General features: G+C 35.1%; 3 protein-coding genes across 10 annotated transcripts; all 3 read left to right on the plus strand.

Annotated features, from left to right (window-relative positions):
• The first annotated feature begins 3265 nt into the window (after nucleotides 1–3265).
• On the plus strand, nucleotides 3266–5177 carry LOC107879231. Its single transcript, XM_016726313.2, has 6 exons — nucleotides 3266–3538; nucleotides 3635–3748; nucleotides 4142–4270; nucleotides 4349–4540; nucleotides 4624–4699; nucleotides 5059–5177. The coding sequence occupies exons 1-6, from the start codon at nucleotides 3266–3268 to the stop codon at nucleotides 5175–5177; spliced, it is 903 nt and encodes a 300-aa protein (XP_016581799.2).
• A 93-nt stretch (nucleotides 5178–5270) lies between these two features.
• On the plus strand, nucleotides 5271–6214 carry LOC107879729. Its single transcript, XM_016726677.2, has 3 exons — nucleotides 5271–5402; nucleotides 5563–5682; nucleotides 5769–6214. Exons 1-3 carry the CDS (start codon nucleotides 5286–5288, stop codon nucleotides 6051–6053), a joined length of 522 nt encoding a protein of 173 aa, XP_016582163.1. The 5' UTR covers nucleotides 5271–5285; the 3' UTR covers nucleotides 6054–6214.
• Nucleotides 6215–7594: 1380 nt separating this feature from the next.
• Nucleotides 7595–15412, plus strand: LOC107839159. 8 transcript variants are annotated; one of them, XR_007043533.1, is made up of 8 exons: nucleotides 7595–7891; nucleotides 9221–9704; nucleotides 10665–11124; nucleotides 11687–11740; nucleotides 13145–13432; nucleotides 14124–14227; nucleotides 14876–14958; nucleotides 14993–15412. XR_007043533.1 is itself a non-coding variant. In XM_047394457.1 (6 exons), the coding sequence occupies exons 2-6, from the start codon at nucleotides 10826–10828 to the stop codon at nucleotides 15061–15063; spliced, it is 753 nt and encodes a 250-aa protein (XP_047250413.1). In that variant the 5' UTR covers nucleotides 7598–7891; nucleotides 10665–10825; the 3' UTR covers nucleotides 15064–15412. The 8 variants fall into 8 exon arrangements, 1 of the variants encoding a protein (XP_047250413.1); XR_007043530.1 differs by lacking the exon at nucleotides 9221–9704 and having other exon boundaries at nucleotides 7596–7891; nucleotides 10665–10749; nucleotides 10826–11124; XR_007043532.1 differs by lacking the exon at nucleotides 7595–7891 and having other exon boundaries at nucleotides 8375–9704; nucleotides 10665–10749; nucleotides 10826–11124.
• The last annotated feature ends 733 nt before the right edge of the window (nucleotides 15413–16145 follow it).

Here is a 16145-nt window from a genome sequence, read left to right on the forward strand (position 1 = left end):
TTATATAGAAGTAGAGAAAAAGCTCAGTGTTTCTTGGTTGAAAGAAACCAAGCAGCTAGAAATCAAATAGGATTAAAAAAATAATGGGTGTTTTAATCGTAGGGGAAAAAGAAAAATTTTAAGCGTGTTTTTTTTGGAAGGAAAATTTTGAGTGTAGAAATCAAAGAAAATTTTGAGCGTGTTTTTTTTTTTTTGTTGAAAAAAAACAATGGCTGTTTTCATCGTTGGGGAAAAAGGAAACTTTTGAGCTTTTTTTTTTGGAAGGAAAATTTAAAGGAAAATTTTGAGTTTTTTTTTTTTGGTTGAAACAACGGCTATTTTCATGTTGGGGAAAAAGGAAACTTTTGAGCATTTTTTTTGGAAGGAAAATTTAAAGGAAAATTTTGATTTTTCTTTTTTTGGAAGTAAAATTTTGAGCGTGTCTTTTTGGTTGAAAGAAGGAGCAAAATTTGGGAAGAATTTAATTGTAGGAAAATTTTAATCTATTTATTTTGTAGAATTTAATTATAGGGAGAAGGGTAAAAAACGGTTTTGTCTAAAGCGAATAGTTTTAATGAAGGGCAAAAAGTTCAATTCACTTTTCTAAGGGGCTTCACACTTTTAATATACTAATTTAGGTGTACGCGCCTCGCGCGTGTACTTCACTTATTGAGTTCAAGCGTTATACTAAATAAGATAGTTTTTAAATAATAAAGATGAATACAATAATTAAATTCAACATCATTTGGAGAATTTATTTAATTAAATCTAACCTTTACAAAAAAAAATTGTTAAAGTCGATCGACATTCATCTACCACCTGTAAACTGCAACAAAACAATACGATGATAGAAATATCAAAACAATATAATTAAGTTTAACCTTTACACAAATTTTTTTCTCAAAGTCGTCCGACACTCATCTATCATTTGTAAACTATAATAAATAATACGCTAATAGAGATATCAAAACAATACAACTAAACTTAACCTTTACACAAAAAAAATTTCAAAATAGAGATATAAAAACAATACAACTAGACCTATCCTTTACCTAAAAAAATTTCTCAAAGCCGAGTAAATTAATTGAATGAAAATAAAGAAGATATATATGCACACACGTTGAATTCTATTATTAAGCATCTACCAATCTAGAGCATCAATCATATTTTTCCAATAAGTAAATCGATTTTTTCTCTAGTTTAACGTGCATCTCAATATATTTATAGAAGTATTTTCTTAATACAGTCCTATTTTAATAGTATTTCTCTATTCTATTTTAGGAATATTTTTTTAATGGATCACTACGAAAAATATTAATTGATTCTCTTTCCATATATTTTAGAAGTACCATATATTTTAGGAGTCAGATTAATATAATAAAAAAGAAAGTCAAACTCTTACCCATTAAAAATATAGATATGTTTTTTATACGAAAGTCCAACTTTCGTACTTCTTTTTATTTTTATAATAGAATACTTTTAAATTAAATTGCTTAAAATCAATATTTTATCAAATTATATTATTTTAAAATTTTATTTTTAGATTGAAAATAAAAGGTGCATTTGTATACGTATAGAAAGTTTTCAAAAGTTACCTTCAATAAACAAAGATGTAAAAGAACCTTTTTCCATATATTTTAGGAGTCTTTAATTCAAATATATTTCTTTCTATATATTTTAGGAGTTCAGTTAATATTGTAAATATAATTAAATAATAATTGAAAGAAAGATAGTGAAAAGATGATTTTATCAAAAGCAAAGACTTTTAATAAAGGGTAAAAAGTTCAAATCACTTTTCTAAGGGTGTTACACTTTTAATATATTATAGATTATAAATTCTCTCTCTCTATATATAGATTATAGATATATATTTATTATAGCCAATATTTAATGAAGGGCAAAAAGTTCAAACGATATTTCTAACACCTTCACACTTTTAATATATTATTGTTATTATTATAGATATAGATATAAATTATGATATAGATTATAAATAAAGATATAGATTATAGGTATAGATATAGATTATAGATAAGCATTTTCAGAAAAAATAAGAACTTTTTCAAAGGAAAAAAAAAATACTTTTGGGAAAAAATAACGTGGCCAACTAAACCAAACTATGGGTATAATAATAATAATAATAATAATAATAATAATGAAAAAAATAGTACGTATAATATTTGTTGGCGGAAATAGTGAACTTACATATATTTGATCACAAGAGAGACAGCCGGGAACGGAAACATACATATACATGTGAGTTTAATAGGAAAGTGATAAATACATACTCTCTGGCTCGTTGAATTTGTAAGGGGAGCAAAAACACTCAAATTCTTCCAACAAGTTTTTTCAGGCATTATTATGTACTGCTTTTCTTTATTGCATTATTTTGTTTTTCTTGTTAATGCATGCCGAGGCTCATGGTTTTTACTTTGACCAAACAACTTAACAAAACAAACCAAGATTTGATGGGTAAACAAACCTCCTAATCCATAACTTAGGAGTGGGTTCAAAAACTTTTCTTTTTTCCTTTCAAAATTAATCTAAACTTTTGCTGAAAGTACAAATCAAATAGGTGACTTATCACGCCTACAAATAATGTTAGGCGGCGACTCAAGGGGCGTGCCTTAGTTGTCAATGAAGTGCATTGAGAATTGTCGAGACGTAGGCAGACCTAAAACACTTGGTGATTTCTTCTAATTATTCCGTGAATGGGGTGCCGCTTGATATTTGCTAACTACAACTTAAAAATGCGTAGGTTTATATGTTCTTTGGGCATCCATCGACATTTAGATTTTGAACGTTTTTGGTGGCTTTACTTGTTTTTATGTTCTTATTTAACTATTTTCTGTTAAATCTACTTAGCTAAAGCTACGATCGTTGATGAAGATAAGTTAAATGCTCAAATGGGGGAGGGCCTTGGTGGATCATACAATGATTTTCTGTTCCTCACCAAAAATATTACTACCATTCATCAATTAGTAAGTTCATTGTTGCATTAAGTGTGGGAGTGAGTTGTTGCACAATCCTTTCGTTTTCTGTCTTTTCTTCGCTTATCGAGTAGCAGAACTTGGTGCAAAAGGTCACTCTTATGTAAAGGAACTTGGTCCATCTGTTCTCTTCTTGGACAAGGCAGGGATGCAATTGGCTTGATTGTTCTTTAACCTCTCTTGTCTATTCTTCTAGTCCTTCTTTGACATAAGCTGATATTATTCTTTTTTCCTTTTTCATTGATTTCTTAAACGATGGTGGAGAAAATAATGTTGATCCTCTTTTAGCAGAAACAATGAAGGAAGTAGTAGCCATAACAGAGAGGAAGGAACCGGATTGTGGACACACTGCTAATATCTCACAATGCAAAGAAGTTTTATCCTTATTTTTGCCACTGAATGAAGTGACCATTGCTAGGATAGTTGGTGTGGTTGTCCGTGCAGGTCTGGAGGATGACAAGAGTGTATTCCCAAAATTCGTTGCTGATTTTTTTGGCAACAATACATCTAATCTATCACAAATGACTGACTGGGATGCCGAAACTCTTATTTATGCAACGAAGCAACTTGTGAGTTCCATTACCTTGTACATTTATCAGTTTATTTTCTTGATAGTGCAGTTTTAGCCTTGATGATAACAATCAGTTTTGCCAACTCTGCTGCAGGCTCCTGGACTGAACTGGGTAGCTGTTATGGAAAACCTAGATCATGAAGGTTTCTATATTCCCAATGAAGCAGCTTTTTACTTTTTGATGTCTGTTTATAAATATGCCAGCCAGGTACCTCTTCTCACTCTACCATATCTTCTCTCTTGAGCATATCGTTTCTGTCTTCTTTCACTATCCTTAAATAAAGGAATGGATTAAGGCAAAAAAGCCGAGGAAAACATTTCTAGATTCAAATAGGGGACTTTGCAAAGTCTGGAATTGCAAGGCATGCATTTCTATTCAATTAACTTGTTTACATTCCCCTGTTTGTAGGTTTTGATATTTTATTATGTTATTTTTTTCCTTGGAACTTCTCGTTCTGTTTGTATTACTTTACTTTTTATTGTTTCCTCAATTTCCTTGGGAATGCTTTTCAATACATGGACCAATGTATATTGGTACCATCATCCACGAAAATTCAAAAGTTTTACCGAACATATCTTTGTTTATTCTGCTGGAACTTAGGGTCACTTTCCGCTCAGAGCTATTTGTGGTTCTGTCTGGAAGAATGCTGAGGGTCAGATTTCCTTACTTAAGTATGCTGTCTCAGCCCCTCCGGAAGTATTTACCTTTGCACATTCTGGGAGGCAACTGGTAGGCTGTCTGATGTTTTTAATATTAACTTATATGAACATCATATCATTTTCATTGATCTAGGAGTTGGTTTTGCAGGCCAATGTTGATGTTGTGATTCGCCATAAGGTTCAAACTGAACATGCAAATCATGCTTGGTTGTGTCTTGACCTTCTGGAAGTTCTTTGCCAGCTGGCTGAGAGAGACCATGCAAGTTCTGTGAGGTTCATACTTGAGCACCCTCTGAAGTACTTCCCTGAAGTCTTGCTTCTTGGGATGGCCCACATTAATGTACTGGGTTTTGATATGGATTAAAATTCATTCCTGTTATCTCTTCATCGTTATTAACAAAATGTCCTTTAAATGATTTTCAGACTGCATCTAATCTTCTCCAGCAAGAAGTTTCATCTGCTGTTATCCCAATATTACTGCAAAATGCCGATGCAAGTGGTATGATTGAACTCATCTGTGGCATGTTAATCCCAACATATTGTTGCGGGGTCTTGTAGATGCCCTGAGCATTGACCCAGAAAACATGAGCAGATTTTTGGCTATCTGTTAAGATATAAAGGTTGGATAACTTATCAGATTTAAGTATACTTTTCCCTTACACTATTCAAAAACCATACTGTTAACATGTGTTGTGGGAAGCGAGTTCTCTATGTACCTCCAGTCTTGAACATTCTGTAGTTAATAATCAGTCATAGTTTGATTAGGAAAACTTCTAATATGTCAAGTGTTAAAGCTGTTTTACGCATCATGATAGCTTGCTGTAGAATATATAGTTGTTTTTGTTTCAATTGCTCTAGAGCGGTCAAATGATGTTTGCAGGATTACTGTCCAAAGCAATAACTTAAAGAACTCTGTTTGTTTACTTCTTCAAGGCTTTACTTGGAGTGAAATTAATCACTCACTGAAATTACACTGATTTGTGTACATATTTCCTTTTCTGTATATACCTAATCATCTCCATTCCTTCAATTTGTAAACTAGTGTAGCTCATTTTTCCTTTCAGATTCTATCACCAATACTAGATATGATTCCATATTCATTCAGTATTAGACTTGCTGCCCTTGCTTCCTGCAAAGAACTCATTGATTTGGAGAAATGGTTGAGCAGTAACTTGAACACTTATAAAGATGCATTCTATGAGGTATGTTATCCACTATCTATAAATTTGAAATATTTGGTTTACATTGTTGCTGTTCTCCAGATCTAGTCTGCCTTGTCGTTGTTCTTAACATAGGAGAAAATATTTGCTTGCTGTATTCCCGCATCAAACCATTGTGCCAAACGTTACATATATTTTGTAGGAATGCATCAAGTTCTTGAAGGAGGTGCATCTTGCTGCTCAAGATGTTAATTCCAACCACTTCTTTTCTCCCAATGCTCTTTGGACTATTTATTCAGAAACTTCTTCAACGTTCTTAAAGGTCCCCTTTTGACACTTGAGATTGATTAGTTCCAGCAGCATACACTTCAATTTGCTTTTACTTATTTATGGACCTATACCCTGCAGGTCCTCCAGTCTCATTCTGGCCTAGTTTCTTCACCCTACTTATTTGTGGAAGTGGATAAGTTGCACGTAACATACAAGGGAACCAATTCACGGTTTAAGTGTGCTGATTCTTCTGATTTGTCATCATCTGATTTTTATTCTGAAGATATTGAAGCAGAAGCAAACTTGTGTCTCCATCAACTTTTCACTGGTCAGCTGACTAATGATACAATGATTCTAATGCCTGCTCATTTGAAAAAATCAACTGAAAAGAGGTCAATTGCTTACAAAAATCCATTTCGATGATCTTCTGATTTTATATTCGTCGCACAGATGCAAATCGTGGATTCCTTTTCTTTTTGCACTTATTTGATTCTTACGATTGCTTCTCCTCTGGTATTTTTCTTGCTAACCAGAAAAAAACCATGCAGCAGTTGGGATATATACTTCATTATTCTCTTTTTTGTTTGTTTGGTTGTTGTTGGTTAAACTACCAGAAGGTAGTATTAGTTATATTTCAGCAAAAACGCTTACACAGAGGGAGGCTAAGCCTGACCTCACAATATAACACTTAACTGGTTAACAAACCAAGTCAATGAGTAAAATAGAGTAGGACTAATTACAGAGTATCCTACTCTAAGAAAGAACATTTAACTAAAAAAAAAAAAAGCTTTAGCATATCAAATTCTCAGACGAGGTACTTGACTCTTATGCCATTAATAGGGTCCTTTGACTCTTTTGGCAATGTTTGGAAGTAGTCAAAGTGCCTGCCAATATCTTGTTTGGAGGCATACTTAGCTAAGCAATCAGCTACCTGATTTACCTCTCTAAAGCAGTGCCTTGCCTGACAGTTGCATTTATCAGGCTCAACCTTTCCAAATTCTTTTCCACTCTTCTCTTCAATTTGAGAATGGTAGTGCCACTGTTAAGAAGCATATTGGTGACAATTTCAGAGTCCAGTTCCACATCCAGTTCAGTAAAGTGCAAACTGGAAAAGAGTCCAGTCCCACCCAAACTGCATTAAGCTTGGGTTTGGTTAGATAAGCTTCAACTCTTACCTTAGCCATGCTAGGTCTCGTCTTGTGATCCATAGCTCTGTCCATCTATAGGGGAGTGCCAATCAGGCTAACTATTTGTTTAACCTAGTTCTACATGTGACAATGGAAAGGTAGCCCGGGGAGGAGGACCCAAATTGGGACAATCGAAGAATCCTCTTCCAGATTAAAATCCAGTGTCCACTTCTCTAGCCACATTTGTTGGCCTTCAATTTCTATAGACCTTCTGAACCAGACAATCATATCTGGGTGTGTGAGCGTCAGTCGCTCAAGAAAGTAGCTGTTTTAGTCAATAACGGTTGTTTGTACGGAGAGAGCTTATGTATAGGATACAATAATATCTTTTTCCTTCTTCTTCTTTTGGAGAATCCCAGTTCTTCTATATAATTTAATGATTTTATTGCAGATCAATGCATTTAATATTGCTGGGTGATGCGGGAATTTAAACTTCTTTTTATCATGTTGAGAATTCTCTTTTTTTATAATCACGGTTTTATCTGATCAAACCGATCCTCTACTGTTGAATTTCTACAAGTCTACTCTAAACGCAAATGTTTTGTTTTGCTCCTCCTTTTGAAATATCCTACAAGTCATCTCTTTTGTTTGTTTTATTCTTTTCGAATTCCTTTTCTGTATTGGCCAGGAAGTGTGGTTAATGTACCATAATTTTTATACAATCTGATTCTTTATAATAGCTGACTGCATGTGATTATGGCAGTGTGAGGAGGGAGTTTGGGGCTTTTTCTCACTTTGAAAATTTCTCTCCACATAAATTTAGTTTGACCATATCAAATCTACACCTGCAAATGTTCTCTACTTCGAAGGCATGTTTTTGTCTTAAATATTTGCAGAAGAGAAGCAAGATGTTTTTTTCAGATTTTAGTTGTTTATCCTGCTGTTAAGAAGTGATGAAATGAGTTCTACTTCCACTGTTTTGGGCTATTGTGATGATTCATTAAATTTCTTCCTTGGGTGTATTTGGAACTTTCAGGGAACAGTCAATTTTCCGCTGCATGATCGTTAGGCTGTTTACTGAATCTTTTACCAAGTACCCTGTGAGGCAACTCCAAATGGCTGCTATTCTTTTTGGTCAGATCTTCATATACTAATATTCAACTGCCCTCCTTCTGTTTTCTCCTTGCTGTATTCAAATTTATACTTTACGCTCGTGTTTAGCATATTCCTTATTAGTTCGAAGGATCATGGCCAGTTAAGTAGGTTAATAAATTTATTCTGATTTGAACATACAAATATTATTAATAATTTCATGAAAAAATATCTAGCACCCACCATTGAAATTACACTTTAATATGTTAGCTTAACATTTTTCCATCGAAGGGTTTATCTTTCCTACCTGGGTAGGAGTTGAATATGTTACCCTTTCGGTTTTGATGACATATGGAGTAGTTATGAAGTCCTTTAGTTTTGGCTCTAATTTAGCTAATGCCTAATAGTTGAAAAATCGTGATTTTATAGCATATACTACAACGACAAGAACAACAACAACAACCCAGCATAATCCCACAAGTGGGGTCTGGGCAGGGTGGTGTATACGCAAACCATAGAGAAGTTGTTTCCGATAGACCCTTGGCTCAACTAAAGCATTTCAAAGTAGGTTTGAAAATGAAATACGGTCGTGAAGAAACCATATATTGGAAGAGCTATAAATCCCTTGTTTGAGCTTCACAAAATATAGTCGCTCCCAAGTTCAGATGAAGGAGAAGAGTTGCATTAATTTGATGACTAACATGAAAGTTGTTTAACTATGATGAATCTTCTGAATAATGGAATGAAATGCAACGGAATAGAGGGGAATGGACATAGAGGATAATTCTAAATAATTTAGAGCTTCTAGAGGATTGACAGAGAAACCAGATGTTTACCTATAGGAGGTCAATTTCTTTTTATCAACTATGGCTTGTCTTTGTAAAAGGTGAATTGTTCCTCAAATTGTTTACGCGTGAGGTAATTACCAGATTTTAGTTTTGCCTCAATACTTGTCAGGTTTGGCGTATTACTCAGAACTCACAGCTGTTGGGCTAAACTTGATTTAGGTATACACAAGAAACTTTTAGAAAACCACACTGTTCAAGATCATCAAAAGTTGGGCCCTAATGATAGACATCAGATTGCGGAGAAAATAATATGTAGCTTCCAGAATGAAACTTCTTGTAGATTTTGAGATTGGAAGAAATCATTTCAACTTGCTAGAGTAGCTTTGAATTCAACTTAATATGATTTATTTGTTAATACCTCTTGTCCTGGCATATTACTTGTAAGTACAAGATATTATTCTCTTTAAATGCAATTAATAATTGAATTATTTTAACTTCCTAAGCAACTTTTACTTGGAATATGATTTGTTGGCTAACAGATCAATTGTTTTTCTAAATTGTATATAAATAAACTGCATGACAGCGCTTCAGAATAGGGAATGGGGAGCATATTTTGTTAGAAAAGTGGATAGGAGATATGGTTACCAAAAAAAAAAAAGTTGATAGGAAATAACAGCCTGAAGGAGGAGGAGTTCCTCAGATCTTTTTTCAAGCAGTTCCAATGCTAATCTTAGTCAGCTAGGAGACGGGGGACTGTTGGAAAATTTCTTTTAGAAGGCCTGCCAAGATTGGGAAGTTGCAAGTATTGTCCTAAATTCATAGTGCCCAGTTTCAGCTACAAGAGGCACTATTTACAGTGTGGAGACAGAAAGCAAACTAGCCTGCTTCAACTGGTTGGATATTGTAAAGAATGGATCTTGGGCCGAATTCAACCTCAAAAGCTAGATCATGAGGGGAGGATTGTCCAAGTCCATATAAGGAGACCAATTATCCATCCCTATTCTGATGTGGGATACTTAACAGATATCATGGGCCACGTCTAACTCAAGATAACCTAAGGGAAAGAGGTATAGAAATCTGTAATAGGCGTGCTTATGTTTGGCAGAGAATGAAAATATTGATCATCTCTTTTTTGCAATTTCATGTAACAAAAAATGTTTGGGATATGTTTCTTTGCCTACTTGGAATACAAAGGGTGTTGCCTGGTAGTCTTAGAGAGGCTTTCTTTAGCTGGGGTGTAATGGAGAGTTGGGAAATCCATCAGAAAAACTTGGCAGATGGTTCCACTTTGTGTCGTGTGGAGTATCTGGAAGTAGAGGAACTAGAGGGGTTTTGAAGGAATCTCAACTCCAGACATTATTTGAATGTTAGACGTCTAATGATCCTGTTTTCTTGATGTAACCTTTGTCATGTAAATACTACTGTTTTTGTTTGTTCTTTTTCGAGCTCTTTGAATTTATTAGACAGGAGTTACGGTTGTACAGGACCTAGCGATTTTTGTAATTCAACTGCATTCTCTAGATGCATTGTTGAATGAAATCTACTGTCATTTGATTAAAAAAGACCTGTGTGATATTGCTCTTCCATTGAAAAGAGCAAGATTATTAATTGTGGGCTCAGTATATATTACAATAAAATATGACATGGGCTTGGTGAAATTTTTGACTAGTTCATCAATAATTACTTATTAAGCTCCAACTTGCTTAACCAAGTGTCTTGATCTCCTCATAATGTTTTAGCTTTCCACTCTTATGTAAAGTATTAATATGTAAATAAATGTACAACACACTCAAGATCCAAGTTTAAGCCCTACTTCTCCTATTTTTTATGTGTATACAATTTTTTTAAAAAAATAGTCGACTTTAAAGTTAAAAATTTATTATTCCGAAGATGAAGATTAATTATTTTTAGAACTATGCACATCAACGAGTGTGCGTGAATTCTAGTTTGAATTACTTCACCCCTTTAATAACTTTTTTCTTCCTTTAAGCTATTAGTCCTTTTACAGTTGAAATTTACTTTTGCAGGGTCACTTATCAAGAATCAGCTCATAACTCATAGATTGCTTTGCTAGCGGTCTTGGATGCATTGCGCGAGTTTCCTTGTTCAAATGTTTGCCTCCAGTAATAACATGCTTAGCATAGACATTAAGTTCGCTTCCCTCAACTAATGGCTTCTCTTCTTGCAGATGTTTGTTTTTGGTATTGGGGCACTGACACAGTTTGTTGAACGTCTGATTGAATGGCCCTATTACTGCAGTCGTATCGTGAAAGTATATCGTCTGCGTACAGATCATCCGGAGCTTGTTGAGTTCATTGAACAGGATGTTGCCAGGACTTCACAGGCACATGCAGGCCATTGTCCTGCTGTAGATGCAGGACATGAAGCAGAAGCTCGCTTGTATTTCCATCAAATGTTCTCTGGTCAGCTGACTAATGATGCAATGATTGAAATGCTTGCTCACTTTAAAGGATCAACTGATAACAGGTCAATTTTCCGGAATCTATGTTGATAATATTTTTGTTTTCCCAAAGCTTACACAACGCAGATCATGTGTTACTTTCCTTTTTTCCGCATTTTGCTCTTATGTTTTAAACAAACAAATCTTATGACAGTTTGACTAGATATATTTCCATTCTTCTCCATTTATTTGTTTTCTTCTTTTCGATTTATTTTATGTTGGTTGGGGCAAGGTTGTGCAAATGTACTGTAATTTCTATGCAATTTGAAGCTTTATAAATGCTTGCTGCATGTGCTTATGATGGAATTAAGAGGGCATTAGGATACCTTTTTCACTGTGAGAAATTCTCAGTAGACCTTAGTTGATCCAGTCAAAGCTAAACCTGAGAATATATTTTTGTCCTAAATGCACGTTCTTATCTCTCGGTGGTACTTGCAGAAGATAAGGAAGATATATTTGCTTCATTTTTTTTGGCTTTCACGTTGGTATTAAGAAAAGCAAAGACATGAATTAGCACTACTTCATCGTTTTGGTTTATCTTGATGTTCTATCAATTTAGCTTAATTCTCATTTGTTAAGAACTTGCAGGGAACGAGCAATTTTCCGGTGCATGATTGTTATGCTGTTCGGTGAATTCAAACTGTAAGTCAGGTTTCCAAAGAGGATAATCAAAATTGCTGCTGTTTTCATAGGTCAGAGTTTCAAATGATAATCTTCAACTGCTTGTCTCCTACTATTATTCTCTTAGTGTGTATTGAAATTTGTCCTTAATTGACTTTGAGGGGTTTAATATACTTCCTTAGTAATCTTAGGTATGGGGTCGGATTGATATGATTTGTTCTTAAATAGATTATTGTTCATTTTCAAATCTGTTTCAGCTGTTTTATTAAGTACTAATAGTTAAATCTATGGAAATACACTTAGACATGTTAGCTATGCATACTTATGGTCGCCCCAACGAAACAGCTTTTTAAATTAAAAGAAACATTTACAGACAAATGGTTAAGACTAAATTAACTACATGTTCTTAGTGCACCTGTTTTACAATTTTTATCTATAATTCTAACATGCTCTAACTCCTTTCACCATCTTGATCTCTTTGTCCCTCCATATTGCTTTAAGTTTGAAATCTGCCAACGGCAAACTTATATTATCTTCAATGACATGGAGATAAATTTGTCTATTTGCTCATGCACCCAAGGGTGTGGCTAGGTGGTCAATGAAGTGGGTTGAGAATCATGAGGTCTCGAGTTCAAATCCAGTGGAGGCAAAAATCTAGATTGTCCAATTCTTGGTGGGACAGAGTTACCTGTAACCTGTGTTGGTGGGAGGTAGCAGGTACCCGAAATTAGTCGATGTTCGCTCAAGCTGCCCAGACGCCATAATTATCAAAAATCTGTCTGCTCTCTGAAGTCTCCTACTTTTAAGCTCTAGGCCTATTCCATTTTGTGTATAAATTTATCAAAAATCATGTTCAAAATGTAGAGAGTATTATTATTTATAGAAAAAGGCAGAAGTCTGAGCATGCCATGAATCCCACTGTTAATTGCTTTGCCCCATTTACTATTTTTGGCTTCCTATTTGAGCTATTATTCGTATTGTTGTTGGAAATTGTCTTTACAGGGTCTCTTATCAAGAATCAACTTGTAACTAATCATACTCTTGATATTGCTTTGCAAAATGTGTTTGATTCATTGTGCACTCCTGCTGATTCAAAGGTTTGCATTGGCCATAACATGCTTTTCTTAAGGGTGTATTTGGATTACACATCTAGTAAATGCAAATACTTGAGGGAGTGTAAAAAGGAAAGTTAAAGAAAATATAATTGCCAGCAAGTTTCGTCTCCCCCTTGGGAATTGAAAAGTTAGTTTCACTCCTTAAGCTACAATTAATTCCAATTTAATAAACCAATTACTTAGGCACACAAACAAGCAGTTACACTAGAATTGAATTCTCATGTGACTTTATAAACACGTCCCAAATATTACTGTTAACTTGGCATTACTGATGGCTTCTCTACATGCAGGTGTTTCTTTTTGGTATTAGGGTGTTGGCGCAGTTTGTTGACCGTCTGATTGAATGGTCACAATACTGCATTCGGATCGTGCAAATATCTCATCTACGTTCAAGTCATCCAGAGCTTGTTGCATTTGTTGAGCGTGCACTTTCAAGAGTTTCACCGGCACATGCAAGTCATAGTTCTGTTGCTGATGGTTATGCTAATGATATTGAAGCAGAAGCAACCTTGCACTTCCACCAAATGTTCTCTGGTCAGCTGACTAGTCATGCAATGATTCAAATGCTTGCTCATTTCAAAGGATCAGCAGATAATAGGTCAACTTGTTTTACCAGAATTCATGTCTATGATCTTTTGTTTCTGAAAGCTTTCTCAAGTCATGCAATTCATGTGTTCTTTTTCATTTTCACTTCTTTGGTTCTTACACTGCATCTCCTTTGGCATTGTGCTCTTTAAGAAGTTTACAGATTATGCATCAGTTAGACTAATTATTTTTTCATCATTCTCTTTGTTTTGGGTAGTGCCAAATGTACACTTATTGTTTAGAATAAAGATCCCAGTAAACACTTATGTTTTACATGCTCACTCCATTTTGAGAATTGCTGTGTACAAATAGGAAATTTAGACATTTTTCTCACTTTTAGAGTTTCACTACACGTAAGCTTTAGTCTGATTTAATCAACTCTAAACTTGCGTATATTTACTTTAAATGCACACTACTTTCTCAAGTGCTTTGCAGAAAACAACGACGATGCTATTGATGTTGGTTTGAGAAAAATGGCATGACTCAATTCTGCTGCATTGTTTTGGTCTATTGTGATGATTCACTAAAATCTCTTCTTTGTTAAATGGTGTGACCACCTAGAATAAAAGTTCAAACTGTTACAGAATAGAACCAGGACATTCTGTCTCTTTGATAACATGCTGAACTATGCGACTGCTTCATCGAAAAGTTTAAACTATTAGAAAGAGTGCAATTGATTTTGAAATGATATTTGAAACTTGCAGGGAACAAGCAATTTTCCAGTGCATGATTGCTAAGCTTTGTAGAGAATGCAAACTTTATGCCATGTACCCAGAAAGGCAGCTGAAAATTGCTGCTGCTTTCTTAGGTGAGCTTTTCAGATTCAATGTTTCAAGTGATTAGTATATCTTCTAGTTTTCTCTTTGATTGTATTAAAGTTAGTCCTCGACTTCGATGCGTTCTGCATATTTCCTTACTATTTTGCTTGTATATGCTATTTCCGGGGGTCTATCGAAAACAGCCGCTCTACCTCTGAGGTAGAGGTTAGGTCTGGTACACTCTAGACCCCACTTTGGGGGACTACACTGGGTATGTTGTTGTATGTTTGTACATGCTAATCTGCTTCAACTGTTTTTATTTATTATATTCTAAGTGAAGAACTTTTTAAACATGTTATTTGCATTTATGTCCCTTTCGTGGTTGTCTTCCCTATTCAGTTCGGAGTTGGTAATCATCCCATCCTTACATTTCAAGTATTGAGTTTTTGACATATGTTGGTTCCAGTTATTAAGAAAATAAATAATATTTCAATAGCACATGTTAGAGGCGAGCAGTTAAAAAGAATCAGTTATAAAAACTGTAAAAGGTTTTACGTAAAACTTAAAAGAATTTTGATCTGTTTTAGTAGTATGTGGGACATGATTTTAGTTTTTAATTTCTCCGTATCAGCCATTGATCTATATTTTATGCTTCGTAACTGAGTTGATTTCGTATTCATTTGAATTTGGTTTTGCAGAGTCACTTACAAATCAGTTATAAATTTGGTTTGTAAAATTTGTAATCAAGCTCTGCGAGCTGTCTTGGATGAATTGCACGAGGCTGCTGCTGATTCAAAAGTTTGTTTTCTGCGATAACACAGTTTTTCTTTTTAACTTAAATGTTAGCTTCGCATTACTGATGGCTTCTCTTCATTCAGATATCTGATGCTGGGTATCTGCAGACTGCGACTGTCAAGTTTTAGGTGGATACTTCAAGATATTTGATCCATCGACGAGTTCCCCATATTGTGCATATTTCAGTTGCGCTCCTTTGACTGGGTGCATTGCGAATTAGTTTTTGGCCCCAGTCTTGATTCAGCAACTTCTGATGGTTATTGAAATGGAAGCAAAAATTACAAATTGTGTTATTATCTTTCCTCACAAATCCTTTCTTCATTTTCACAATTGCTTATAACCTCTTAAGATCAAATGATTGACATTGGACTTAGCATATATTCATTGATGGACCAACGTGGGCACAATTCAAAATTAATGCAAATTTGTGCTTTTAATCCCCGATTTCCCTCAAAGTGGGGTGGGGTCTGGAGAGGGTAGAATGTACGCAGTCCATACCGCTACCTCCAAAGAAGTAGAGAGGCTATTTCTGATAGACTCCCGGCTCAAGATAGAGAATAGTAAGCAATTGCGTAATGCACCATTAAGCTTGGTGGGTGGCATAACATAAAAGGAATAAGACATACTAAAAATAAAATAGAAATCAGAGCAATACGAAATAAGATAAATAAGCGCAATATGAAATAAGAGATAAGAAATATGACATCCGGAAAGTACGACCCCCACCTATGGACACAGTCCTAGGATTACTAACCCAACTATACATGAGCTCTTCTACTACTAGCTACAACCCACGCACGCGACCTAACCTTCTACCCTTATCCGCGACCTCCACACCTTCCTATCTAGGGTCAAGTCCTCAGTAAGCTGTAGCTGCTCCATATCATGTCTAATCACTTCTCTCCAGTACTTCTTCGGCCTACCTCTCCTACTCCGAAACCCATCCAACGCTAGCCTCTACATCTACGAACTGGGGCATCCGTGCCCCTCCTCATCATATGCCCAAACCATCTCAGCCTTCCTTCCCGCATCTTGTCCTCCATCGAAGCCACTCCCACCTTCTCCCGAACTATCTCATTCCGAACTCTATCCCCTCTAGTAAGTCCACACATCCAACGCAACATTCTCATTTCTGCCACCTTCAATTGAATGTGGAAGTTCTTGACTGGCCAA

The sequence above is a fragment of the Capsicum annuum genome, chromosome 8 (genome assembly GCF_002878395.1).
Source record: "Capsicum annuum cultivar UCD-10X-F1 chromosome 8, UCD10Xv1.1, whole genome shotgun sequence".
Lineage (NCBI taxonomy): Eukaryota > Viridiplantae > Streptophyta > Magnoliopsida > Solanales > Solanaceae > Capsicum > Capsicum annuum.